Source organism: Mirounga leonina, unplaced genomic scaffold (assembly GCF_011800145.1).
Source record: "Mirounga leonina isolate KUSES-001 unplaced genomic scaffold, KU_Mleo_1.0 Mir_175, whole genome shotgun sequence".
NCBI lineage: Eukaryota > Metazoa > Chordata > Mammalia > Carnivora > Phocidae > Mirounga > Mirounga leonina.
In genome coordinates, this window is record NW_023270453.1 from 2,126,024 (window position 1) to 2,139,764 (window position 13,741).

The 13,741-nt window shown below is 37.2% G+C and overlaps 1 protein-coding gene across 3 annotated transcripts in view; it reads left to right on the top strand.

The window, feature by feature from the left end:
- NEBL (nebulette) overlaps positions 1 to 11,925 on the top strand; it is a 346,705-nt gene extending 334,780 nt beyond the window's left edge. For all 3 annotated transcript variants that reach the window (XM_035021513.1, XM_035021514.1, XM_035021515.1), the window contains 2 exons: positions 4,646 to 4,752; positions 6,589 to 11,925. In XM_035021513.1, coding sequence (XP_034877404.1) covers positions 4,646 to 4,752; positions 6,589 to 6,765 — 284 coding nt within the window. In that variant the 3' untranslated portion in view covers positions 6,766 to 11,925. The remainder of the gene's footprint in view (positions 1 to 4,645; positions 4,753 to 6,588) is intronic.
- Positions 11,926 to 13,741: the final 1,816 nt, after the last annotated feature.

Consider the following 13,741-nt stretch of genomic DNA (forward strand, 5'->3'; position numbering starts at 1 on the left):
TTAAAAAAAAAAAAGAAGAAAAAAACCCCCCACAACTCATTAAGTTCTTAGACCCACATTAATTGATAAAACTGTAGTCAACTCTTAAGAAAATATGACAGTAATGTATTGCATCCTATATTCTTTATTGGAAAGCTTCTGAGGGGTAATTTTCCTTATTCTGATTACAAAAAAAAAGTAAGCCTGTGAGAAAAACCCCAAGATTATTTTCTCTATTTGTGTTACATCTATGTTAACTAATTGTTACAGACTGAATGCTTGTGTCCCTTCCAAATTCACATGTCAAATTCCTAACCCCAGGGTGATGGTATTAGGAGGTGTGGCCTTTGGGAGGTGACTGGGTCAAGAGGGTGGATTTAGTGCCCTTATAGAAGAGGCCCCAGAGAGCTCCCTCATCCCCGTCTGCCATTTAAGGACTCAGGAAAAGGAATCAGTGTATCTATGAACCAGGAAATGGATCCTCGTCAGACACTGAATCTGCCAGCGTCTTGATCTTGGACTTCTTAGTCTCTAGAACAGCAAGAAGTAATTTGTTGCTTAAGCCACCAGTCTATGGTATTTTTTATACCAACCCTAATGGGCTGAGGAATCAATAAGGCATTACTTTTATTTCTATTTTTGCATTTGGAGTTTGGCCATCTACTATGACGCTGTTGTCATCGTGAGGCTTTCAAAACCTCTACCTCATCTTTGAGGACATCAGACCTTTATCCTGGTGTTCATATGCAGAGACCATTGCTCTGCTGCCTTCCTGCTTAATCTCCCAGCCTCTGTATTTTATTCTCTAAAGTGGGAATGATACCTATTTTAGAGAGTTTTTCTGACAACTACATGGCAACATGGGATGCACTGTGCACGCAAATGACACTTCTATAATCCTCCTCTTCTTTTACCTACTCCACGGTCATCCCCCACAGTGGGCTGGCTTCTTTTTGAGGATTTTTCTCTTTTTATGATTGTGGGTGCATATCTTTGGTTCATTTACTCTACTGTGCATGTTTACACATATTTCCTTACTTTTCCAGTTTCAGATTTATGAAGCCTCCAAAAAAATGTTTTTTCTTCCATTTTCACCTTCTGTTTTATGATCTTCGTGTCTATTTACTTCTCTATCTTGGTTTTATCTCCTTTCATTGTAAGGAGAAGCATTAAATAGAAAATATTAGTATTGTCTGTTAGTGGAAGAACTTTGTTGTTCGCTAAAAGAGATTTTGGTTTCATAAATACTATGGGACATTCCAAATAGAGCTGAAATCCTTAGAGCTTTAGTGAGCTTCCAGATCTCTAGTCAATAAATCTTACCAATGTGAAATGAAAATTGAGTCACACTTGTGTGTTTTGTTGTTGCCTTAGGATAATGAAAGCTATTTTTTTTTTTTTTTTTGGAGAGAGTGAGAAAGCACACACGAGCAGGGAGTGGGAGGGCAGAGGGATAGGAGAGAGAGAGAATCTCAAATAGGCTCCACACTCAGCATGGAGCCCAGTGTGGGACCCTATCTCATGACCATTATGAGATCATGACCTTAGCTGAAACCGAGAGTCAGACACTTAACTGACTGAGCCACCCAGATGCCCCTAAAGTTATTGTTTTATGGCTTTTATGCTACTGCAATAAAAACTCTCAACCTCAGGACTCTTGTGTGGGAAGACCATCATGGAACCATCATCCATCTGTGTCAGTGCTGGTGGAATCTGACCACTGTTTTAAGGAAGAGGGCACAATGTATTTTTCTCTGATAAGAAGTCTTTGTTTGTTGCAAAATTAGCTTAACATCTTGCTTTTGCAAAACCTCTTGAGTTCCATATTTTCATGGAAGAAATGGCATACTCACATGGAATAGCTATCTTTCACCCAAATTCTTAATAGACCCAATTTCTGAAGCCATTGTTCTAAATTTCCTATTGCTTATTTTGCCTATGCTTCATAAAAAAGAAATCATGTAGCAAAACAATAAAAAAAGCAATGTCTGCCTCCTTTTAAATTGGCATTTGCTTTTAGTAAGTTGATTCCTCTGGGCTCTTAGTTATGTTTTTCATAGCTCTAATAGGAGCTTCCTAAAAACTCTTTTATTGTATCAGGTATAAAGTAGATAACAAAGTTTGATAGCCCTGAAGGAACGTGCATTAAGTAATGCAGCTGCAGAGAGAAATGGAAATAAAGGCATGAGAAGAAACTGTAAGAACGAGATAGATTATATTTACCCCAAGGTTCCGCCTTCTAAACTCTTCCCTGCTCTCTCCAACCTACACAGATTTAGGACAAATACATCATTTTCTTTTCCTGCTGTATTTGACAGTATCTATAGGTTCTCTTTGAAGGTCAGATTTGAGCAGTTGAACAGGTGTGGATATACTTGGTTTCTAACAGCCAAAATTAGAGAACACTGTTCAACAACATTCTCGAATTGTCAGTATTAGGATGATGACGTACACACTATGTACACACAGACACATCACGGCACATGAGATAGCATGTTTAAAAATATTTTTCATCATTGTCTTTTCCTGATAGTTTTCCCCCCAAATATTTTAAGATGACCATGCTTAACTCTCTGCATCAAAATGTGAAAGTCACAGTTTGATAGTGTAACAAAGGATTAAAAGTTTATTTTTTTTTAATTTTAGGTAGGTTTATGGGGTTTTTTAATTAATCTTTAGAATTTATAAATAGATTAAAATAATAATTAATGAAGCAATGACTTGTTTATGTGGCTAAAAACCAGTTCAGGCCTGCCATTCTGGGTGTGTAATTGGAGTCCTTGACTTACATATTTAACTGGAAATGCCCTGAGTATTCAGAGCCATTTCTTCAGCTGGGGAAAGAACAGATGTCCAGGCCATTATTGCTCGAGGAGGGCAATCGTTTTTGTCACCCCTCTCCTTTGATGCCTGGCATGCCTTGAACATAGTGGACAGTGATAGTTGTTAAGATTTATGGAGGCTTACTAAGTGACAGGTGATGTAGTAAGCCCTGTGCACACATTAACTCACTCAGTCAGTATTTGCTGAGAGTTGAGGGAGGGAAGAAATGAATGGTCCATGCTTCCAATACACAGCAATGGCTCTGTTCCTCAGCTAATTAAGTGGGCTTAGATATTTTTAGTGATTTCATTATTTTTTCTTCATGAGTGAATTTTGACAATATTCTTGACATCTCTTGACATTAAGTATTTAAATTGAGTTGATAATGTTAAACAGTGCTATTTTATGAAGTATTTGATATTTAACGCTTTAATAACTTTAGAATGTACCACAGTCCAAGTTAAGAACTCGGTGGTTTCTCTTTGATGCCGCACCTAGACATTAAATAAACACGATTTCTAACAACATTGCAATATGAATTAATTCAAGAACTTAAAAAAAATTCCCATTCAACCTAATGTCATTATCATCTGGAGAACACATTTATTATTTGTAATTTTCTGATGATTAGACTTCTTTAAATTTGATGTTTTCATGTATCATCAGAATGAATATACCACTTATAAAATAGTAATTATTTATAGTACCCAAGAATTATATCTGTTTCTTTTATTATAAAAACTGTCCTAAATAAATCAACCTAGATTAATTACAGACTCAACCTGATTGAACAATGCTGGCAACCTATTGTGGATTTTTATAGTAATCATATCATACAAGTTTTACTAATGTATCATATGATTGTTCAAAACCCAGTGGAGGGTGTGCTACTAAAATCCTCTCATTCGTAGCCAGCTCCTTGCTTCTGGTTATAAGTACTTACATATACTTAGAGAGAAACAGAGTCAAGCATACATCTACTGATTATGTGGGGGTTTTATCTAGTTTCTGTGTTGGTTTCTCTAGAATTTAGTGTTCTTCAAAACAGGAACTATGTCTTTTGATTGTCATAATTAGTGGTGAGAACAGCACAAAATGAGTGAATGCTATTTTGATACTATTTTCTTTTTCTTTTCTTTTTCTGATGTAGAAAGATGTTTATGAAATTCTTTACATGGTTTGGTTTGTTAGGCTTTTGTAACATATTCAGATGACTTATTTAGTTTTGACTTACAGCCAAGATAAAATGGAGAATTTATATATTTTAAATAAAGTTTTCTTTTGGGGTATAGACTCATTATTAACTGCTAAACAAACATATGTTGCTAACCATATGCTATATTTACCATTTTTGTAAAGGTAATATTTAGCTATATGTCTTGAAATATTGAGAGCATCTGTTATATGAGTATTCTGTGAAAACATTTATACTCTGTCATTGGTTTGATAATCCACTTCAATTTTTAAAAAAATTCTTATTTTTATTTTGGAAAATGTCTAAGGGGATTACATAGCTGAGTAAAAATGTGATTTTGTTAAAAGGCAATGGGAAATTTTTGTTTTGTACTTGTGTTGTTTGAACAGAGCCTCTGCAGTAGAGTAATACAAGTATTTCTAATATATTTTAACTGCATGTTAAACTGATTCCCTATATATGTCCTTAATTGCTGAAATTTATACTAATCTAGATCACTTATAACACCACTACCCAGATTTTACATGGCACTGAACATGGCATTTGGTTTCAGAAGAGTGTAACAGAGCATGAAGTCCCTTGGGTGCTCGGGAGGGGTATTTTGAGGCTCGCTTTGAGGACTCTTTGTATGTGTATGTTCATGTACAGCGCCCGTTCTTCCTGGAGCCTACCAGCAAAGCCATTCCCAAGGCTATGGGTACATGCACCAGACCAGCCTCTCATCCATGAGGTCAATGCAGCACTCACCAAATCTAGTAAGTATCAGTTTGAAATATTTCCTCTTCCCTGCTCTTTCCGTTTTATCTCCAAAATAGAAATAAAAGTGGAATAGAGTTGCATTGAATAGTGTCCATTTTCACAGAAAGGATAAATGACAACATTTTATTCTTTGTACCCTTTCGAAGAAAGCAGAAGACTTATAGAGGTAAACCACTGAGAAAGGAAGGCATGCTGTGAAAACATATAAAGAGTAAAACATACAAAACGACTGTCTCAGAACAATATCCTAGTTGTTACTTCATGATCGGTCTTAGCCAACTGTGATCTTCATTCAGGTCTAAAAAGTACAAATATCTGGTCACATTAACCAGTTAATTTTGACAGTAATCAAAACGGCCACTAACCTCCAAATGACATGGCCAATGTAAGTCTTTGAATCCTCCTATTAGAAATCTTGAAGTGCTTACAGATTCATTCATTAAATGTGAAGTTTGGAAGCAGTGCTCGAGGTTGGTTGGGCATCTCAAGCGAAATTATTTCTCCAAGCTTCTGTCTGACACAGAAGGCTTAGCCTGAGCCCTGAGAAAGAGGTGGTCCTTCTAAGCAGTTGGACGTTCTTTTTAACTGCTCTAAAATTCTTTTTGCATCTGCCAGTTTCCTTAGACTGGTCTCTTAATTTTGAGACTGATGTTAATATTAACTGAATTCTTGGTCTTTAATTAAAACAAATATGATAAAACTCAACTTACGTTCTGGCTATGAACCCCTTGTCAGACATGTGATGTGCAAATATCTTCTCCCGGTTGGTAGGTTCATTTTGTTGATGGTTGTCTTTGCTGCACAGAAGCTTTTCAATTCGATGTGGTTGCACGTGTATATTTTTGTTTTTGGTGTCAAATCCAAATAATCATTTCCAAGACCAATGTTGGGGAGCTTACTGCCTATGTGTTTTTCTAGGAGTTTTATCTTTTTAGGTTTAACATTCAAGTCTTTAATGTATTTTGGGTTAATTTTTGTGTATGGGTTAAGAAAGTGGTCCAGTTTCACTCTTTTGCATGCGGCTGTCCAGTTTTCCCAGCACCATTTATTGAAGAGACTGTCCTTTCCCCACTGTGTGTTTTTGGCTCCTTCATCCTAAATTGACCATATATATGTGGGTTTATTGCTGGGGTCTCTGTTCTGTTTCATTGATCTATGTTTTTATGTCACTACCAGAGTGTTTTAATTACCACAGCTTTGTAACATAGTTTGAAGTTAGGAAGTGAATAATTTCCTCATTATAACAAGGATTCAGTTATGTGTCCCTCAATATTCAGACATTTACATACTAAATGTCTATCACTGATTCAAAAACCTACAAAATAAGTATATTATCTATTTTTCTTTTTTAAATATATTTTTAAGAGGAAACAAAAATTCTTTGTTCCTACGAAAAATTCATTTCCTCTGTCAGGGAGGCCATGGCAGTGACTTGGCTCCATCTGTCCATAGGGCAGTTTTTGTTCTCTAAAGAATGTGGAATAGGGGAAAATCTACATAATCTAAGGTCTCTGGGGTTATCTGGAGCTGGGGGAAGTTGGTTATACTGCTTCAAAGCTTACTTTTTCATGGGCCAGTCATAGTATCTAAAGGCTTCCTCGATCCCCATTCTGTGCCCCCCAAACATTACCCTTTCTGCTAGCCTGGTAAACTTGAGATGGACACAACCAGGATAGATGCTAGGCTCTGTTTGCCAATCTCCAGAAATAAATACACTTGGGAACATTCCTCCTGGTTCCTTTATTATATGTGAGTTGGTTTGTCATGATTGGCATTTGTGGCTGTATTATTTTGTATCCATCGTGTGACCCCACCCCCCTTTCCTTTCTCAGAGGACCTACCGAGCCATGTACGATTACAGTGCCCAGGACGAAGATGAGGTCTCCTTCAGGGACGGTGACTACATCGTCAACGTGCAGCCCATCGATGACGGCTGGATGTACGGCACGGTGCAGAGAACTGGGAAAACAGGGATGCTCCCAGCCAATTACATTGAGTTTGTTAATTAATTATTTCTCCTTGTCTTTGAGCTTTATTCTAATGTATACTAAACCCAATCTTTTTAAAAGATAGAAGATACTTTTAAGACAACTTGGCAGTTATTTTACAATAATCTGTCTTTACTTTGACAATGAGACACACAGGTACCAGGAAGAAGGAATGACTTCTGGGCTCAGGACACCTACATTTTCAGTGATTCCTGTGCACAAAGTCTATAGGTCTGGAGGCCTGGTGCTGCTAATTGGGTTAATGGTTTCTTTTGATTGGCTATCAAACACTTCTGGGAAATGTATTTTTGTAGACTTTAATAGAGATGTTGATCGTCCCTTAAATGTAACAAGTCTATGAAACTTCTTACCTGTCACTTTGGAATCACCAGAAGCCAATTCTCTTAATTCAGTAACACAGCCAATAATTTAAAGACCATTTAGCTTTTGAGTCATTAGGGAATTTCCAATAGCTTTTGAGTCATTAGGGAATTTCCAGTTCAAGTGGGAAAATTGCCTAATGTAATAAATGTCAGGAGTGGCAGAATGACAGTTTGGTTAAAATTACATTGACTGGTGGCCTTCGGGACCTAGAAACTTCTCCCGAACAAAGACATTTCCTTGTTCCCTAGGCTGACTTGGGTCTCTTTATTTCTCATTGGTACCAAGGCGTATCCTACTCTCCATTTACATTCTGTGGGCCCAAGTCTACGCTTGACTCCATAGAATGTCAGGACCAAATAACGTCACAGCTACTCTGCAAAGGGCAAAGTTTAAGGTCATCTCTATTATTTCCCTAAGTGCTTTTACCCTGTTGCATGTCACATAGGTTCAAGCTTCTGTAACATAGGAAGCTGCACTGCCTATTATTAAAGCAAAATGTGCGGCTGATAACCTAACAGCCCTTCCCTCTAGTCGCCAGCTCATCAGAAAAACATATTTGGAAAAGTTGCTTGAGATTCTCCTGCTGCCTTGCACTCTAGTTGTGAAGGATTTACACCTTTAGGAAATAGATGTCTACTCTAGCAAATAAGTGATTTAGGTGTTTACCGAGCAGCTTTCATTAACTTAATGCCGCTGTCGATTTAAAAGTAAAGAAAGCTTAATAAGAGCCAGTGACTACAAAGTGTGCGAGAGACAACCAGTGAACAAAATGTCACCCACTCCGCATAGAGATAATCGTTGTTTTGTTTTGTTTTGTTTTAAATTTTGGAAAATGCTATTCACATCCGGTACTGGAAATCTAGCCACTGAAACCAGTTAATGAAAAGACTTCTTTTCTACTTTCTTCTGGTTTTTACCTTCTAAACCATATTGTCAGGGGGAGCGGGGTGGGAGGATGAAAATGCCAGCAGAGATTTTAGGTCTAGGCCCAACAGGTTGTTCACTAAAAGAAATTGTTGCCCTATCTGGTCAAGACGATTGGCCGGTAGTTCATAGTCAAGGTCACTGGAGAAATTAACATCCATCAGCGACTCTGTGTTTTCCTGATGTATTTGGACCTCAGCAGGGTAGCATTTGTGTAGGGCCTGACTCTGGAATTGTGATGAAGCTGCAAAAGCAAAGTTACAAAAATGTGATAAAATGTATAGATCTTGGGGTTATCTCCCTTATGTAATATAGGCAAAGAAATTAATGAAATATCCTGTAAAATACCTTTTACGGAAGTGTTTAGGAGTCCAGAAACAAATGCTAATCCATTTACACTTTTGAAAAGTTAGCACCTACTTTTTGAAAATCTAGAGTTTCATTTTATCTGGCTCAAAGAGCAAACAAGCTTTATTACGCTCAGGCTGCATCTACAGGACACTCACATAAAAAGAGATGAGAGAAATTCAGGTGAAAAACTAGAGAGTTTTTTGAGTTTTTTTTTTTTTTTTTTTTACAGATTCCTACATACCCAGCTGGACTGATTTTCTAGTATTGAAATGGCCAGTTATGATTAAATTAACCCCCTATCCATTTTGATGTCTTGTACACAAACCAACAAAGACAAGCTGAACTTGTGACATTCTTGCCAAAAAAAAAAAAAAAAAAAAAATTCTGTGTGTTAAAACTGGGGCAATAAGCTTGCTCAATTTTATTATGTCATTAAGTAAATATTTTTCACCCAGACCACTTTTTTGTGATTATGAAAAAGAGTAGTTGTTGATTAAATTTGCAGACTAAATGTAGGACAGGTACAATTTTTGAGAAATAGCACATTTATAGGAAGCTCAAAGGGAACGGATTTGAAATGATACTCTTTATCGGGGAAAAGTCCCATAAAGTAGCAGCTGGTTGTTCCATTGTCTTTCTCATCCACTAATTTCAAAATCAGATTCATGGAATGTAGAAGTCAATAATTACTAGGGGAATAATTCTAAAATTTTAAGCTTAGCATAATGTTTGCATAGCGAGATGTTTCTGCTTCCAGCCTCTAGGAATTAAGGTCTGCTCAGAATTTAACCAGACAGCAGTTCTTTTATAATAAAGACTGTGGGAGAACATGATGTCACATGCTCCTGATGCCATAACTGGGTAGTGTTGCCACTGTTCCTAAAGCTTGTCAGGATATTGAGCATCTCAGCAGAAATATCAGAAACATATATGTATAATACCAAAGTGCTATTTTTACAGCATCATTTTTCAAAACTACGTTCTTGAACGCTTTTTCCACTTTGCACATGCCCCCCCTCCCCTCAGTTTGGCGACATGCATCTCATACATAAATAACACTAACGGCTAAAGAAGGGTGTAAATAAAAAAATCTGTCTTTTAGAAATCAAGCTAAAGACTGAAATGTCCAAGCACAGAGAGCATGCACCTGATTCTCCGAACGTGATGTGTTCTCAGGCTTGGTAAAAGCACATGGAGCAGGTTGATACGTTTTTACAAGTTTCCGAAAACAAAACTATATGTGGATCATCTCTGGAGAGAGAAGCAGAGCAGTGGAATAGGTGACTTTTGTTGTAGGTTTTTGTAGTCAATATTTTTACTGATTCTCGTGCTCTAAGGAAAGCTTTCTATTTCTAACGTGGCAAAATGAGTTCTTCACGTCTTCTTGTTCTTGTTTAGACACCCGCAGTGTAGCCCAGTTTGAAATATTTATCTGGTTGTCAGATCCCCATGCCATCCCTGCCTCTTCCTAGGCTTCCCCACCTCCAGAGATCATACGGGAATTTGCAAGCACAATTTCTATGGGCACCTTGTATGAACATGATTGAGATTAGACCAGCCCTTCTTTGTCACTAATGTTCATCGCTTGAAGATGATGAAGATGCAGTTTGGGCAGGTTAACCACAGTCTTTCCTCCCTTGTCCTCTCCTGGTTGAGCTTGACAACAGTCTGGGAAGTGGGGAAACAGACTTTACTAGAACAGTGAAGTTCAAGAGGTGCATCTCTTTTTCAGGTGTATTCACCTCTGGTGAAATGTTTTTAATGAAAAGATAAAGAAAATGGGTGTGATCCTTTAATAGCACATCCCTATATAAAGTGGATATAGTTTATACCAAAATTATAATATAGATATATTTTAAAAAAGGTGCCTTTTTGATTACCCTTGTTTATCCATGACGGTCTTGGAAAGAAAACCAAGCAAGCAAGCTTCTTATCTATTCTATAGTAGTATTTTATTATACATGATTGGTATTTTTGTGGTGGGGAAGTGAGATGCTCCTGACAGATATGAAAGGTGATAGCTGATTGTATTTTTACCTCTAAAGGTGTAGAACTTTAGAAAATACTGACCTTTCCCATCTATTTCTGAAAAGTTCTTTGTGCATTTATATATAATCAGGATGCATAAACATTAACTTTAGATTTGAGCCTTAAAATAGCTATTGTAAGATAGAAGAATTACGTTATGAGGCTGAATTCATTACACAAGATGAAATTCACTTCATAAATTTCATTATACCTTAGCTATATTTGCTTCTGATAATCTAAAAGCGGCTAGAGGGTGGGTGTTTTGGGTAACGAGACACAGAGGAGAGAAAACTTTAGTTGAGTAAGAAGCTATGTAAAGTAAGTTAAGAATGCTAAAAGGGAAGTCTCTTTCTGAAGTATTCCATGCCCATTAGGGTCCTTTCCAGACAGTCAATTACTGTATGATGTTTCTGTGGCCATCATTTCATGATGCTTAGACTACTGGAATCCACCAGCCTGGAAGGATCCCCAGGGCAGATTTCTCTCCGGTTGTCCATATTACTTCTGTATATTCATGGAATTCCATATGCTTTTTGCGTTTGATACATGATATCCAGTTGGCATACTATCTACTTCTTGGGAATCCAGTTGCTGTTAAGAATGCTTGACTTTGAAGGAAAAGAGAAAACTGTATCCTAGTCCCATTCTTCAGTGTCCATACAATGAATGGCTGAGCATTTAGAAGTGGTACCGAGTGTGCTGTGGGTTTGGTGTGGAAACATTGGCCTTTGACCTGTGCTAAGAATACAAAATTGAATCATTGCACAGCTTGGCTTCTGTCTGCTTCGAAAATGTAGAATGGTGGTTGATGATGAACTTGCAAGACTGTACTAACTTTGAGAGCATACAGTTTTAATGGAAACACTTAATGTTTTTAAAATGAATGGGCTTATAGAATGATACAATGTTATTAATATAATTTGGCTTTTGTTATGCAAATTAACACCAGCTATTAAAATATATTTTAGTAGAAATGCTTTAATTCATGTTTTCTTTCCTCTACACTGTGAATCTTTAAGCCTTGGTGGACTAGAGCAACATCGTGCTGCCCAAAGGACTAACCTATGCAAACTAGTTCACATTTTAGTGGATGTCACAGTAATTGTGTAATATGACATTATTTCCCCCTGCATAGTGTACAGCGGCATTGAAATAAACATTAAGCCTAGCATCATGTATGTATAGTATAGTCACTCACGAACCCTTCAAGGCTACTATAATCATTAGTATTATTATTTGTTTAAAAGCAAATCGCTGAGTTATCTATTAAATCTACTTGAACGATGTCAGAACAAGAATGGCAGCTGGACGTGTTGGCCGTGGCTTCAATGTGGTCACTGCACGTGTTCTCCTGTGATAGAGCTGTGTTCGGATGCACTCTCTTCAGGGTATTACTATTCTGTCTTCTTTCTGTATTTGTAAAACATTATAACGCTCTAATTTTCCTATCTCTACACATTTGGTTTGCTTAAATAAATGCAGGATATAACAAAATGATTCTACGTCTTGGTTCTCACCTTGGTTTCTTGGAGCTTGATGGTGTCCCGGGGATGAGGTTTTTCATGAAAACTCACATTAAATCACATTGGAGACCTCTGCTGTCTTCGGTGCACTTCCATTAGTGAGTCATTCAAAATGTGTCTTCCTGCCCCAAATAAACTTAGTTTTAAATGATAATAATATTATGGTTTTCAAGCTCAGTATCTTTCTTTTTTTTTTTTTTAAAGATTTTATTTATTTATTTGAGAGAGAGAGAATGAGAGACAGAGAGTATGAGAGGGAGGAGGGTCAGAGGGAGAAGCAGACCCCCCGCTGAGCAGGGAGCCCGATGTGGGACTCGATCCCGGGACTCCAGGATCATGACCTGAGCTGAAGGTAGTCGCTTAACCAACTGAGCCACCCAGGCGCCCGCTCAGTATCTTTCTGATGGTATATCAGAGTACTACGATAATACAGCATTGTAGTTCACTTCTTCCAAGATTAAATTCCTCATATGTTCCCAATAGTAGAATTTTAATTTTCTTGTATTAGTGAGATGAAAGAAACAGCTTGAAGCAAAGAATAGAAAGTGCACAAATTGAGTACATGAAATGGGGAGATGCTCTGATTTCTCAGCTAAGAACAGCTCATTTATCATAAAACATAAGTGCTTTTTCCCCCCCTAATTTTCGCATAGTTGGAAAAAGTAAGTTAGTCCCTATTTTTACCCTACTATAAATCTATTGAGATGAGGATCTTAGCCTTATTGTATTATTCTGTAGAAGTTCCTCTTTGATGGTGCATAAACCCTCCCAATTGTAAACTGATGAACAGTATGGATGACACATTTTTTTCAATTTTTAAAGATTTTATTATTTTTTCGATAGAGAAAAGAGTGTGTGCGTGTGAGAGAGAGAGCACAAGCAGGGGGGAGGGGTAGAGAGAAAGGGAGAAGTAGACTCCCCACTGAGCAGGGAGCCTGAATCGGGACTCGATCCCAGGACCCTGGGATCATGGCCTGAGCCGAAGGCAGACGCTTAACCAACTGAGCCACCCAGGCACCCTGGATGATACATTCAGAACACTTGCTCACAGAATAAACATGTCTTCCTGATCTTGAATTTTTCTGCTTTTCATATTCTAAAAGTATAAAGTGAATATTTGTGTGATATTCATCATCAAATATACTGATGATATTTCAAATTACAAAACAGCTTATTTATTTATTTGAAGAATTTGCTATCTTTTTCTCCCACCAAGAATTTTTTCCCTCCATGATAATAAATTTCCTCCTTGGACCCAAGCCACAGAGTAATGCATAACTTAGCAGGATTTTTTTTTTTCCTGAACTAAAATAATTGGGATTTAGAATATATTATGCTTATAATTTTATTAACTTCAACATTGTGATGTCAGTTTTATAAGTCCCTGAGACCCACATGACCATCAGAAGCCTACCAAAATAACTTTTTACAAAAATACTCAAACATAATAAATTAAAAAGTAGACAGAAGGAAAGTTTTGTACTTTTTAAAAATGTAATCTGCTTCTCCTACACAGGGGACTGAATAAGAGTTTTGTGGTGGCAGAAAACTGGATATGGGCCAAGTGTGAACTTCAACTACTTTCTGCAGTTCTAAGCAAAATTCTCAGGGCTTTGTCTATTTTATTTGTATTTGGGAGCAGCAGAGTTATAAAAAACAGAATGAGAAAATAGAGTTAAAGGGTGCCAGGTCAATATTAGAACAAAGGACCCAGTTACTGATTTGGTATTTATACCGTGGCATTTGATCTTTGCCGCTTTTCTGCTTTTTTTTTTTTTTTTAAGATT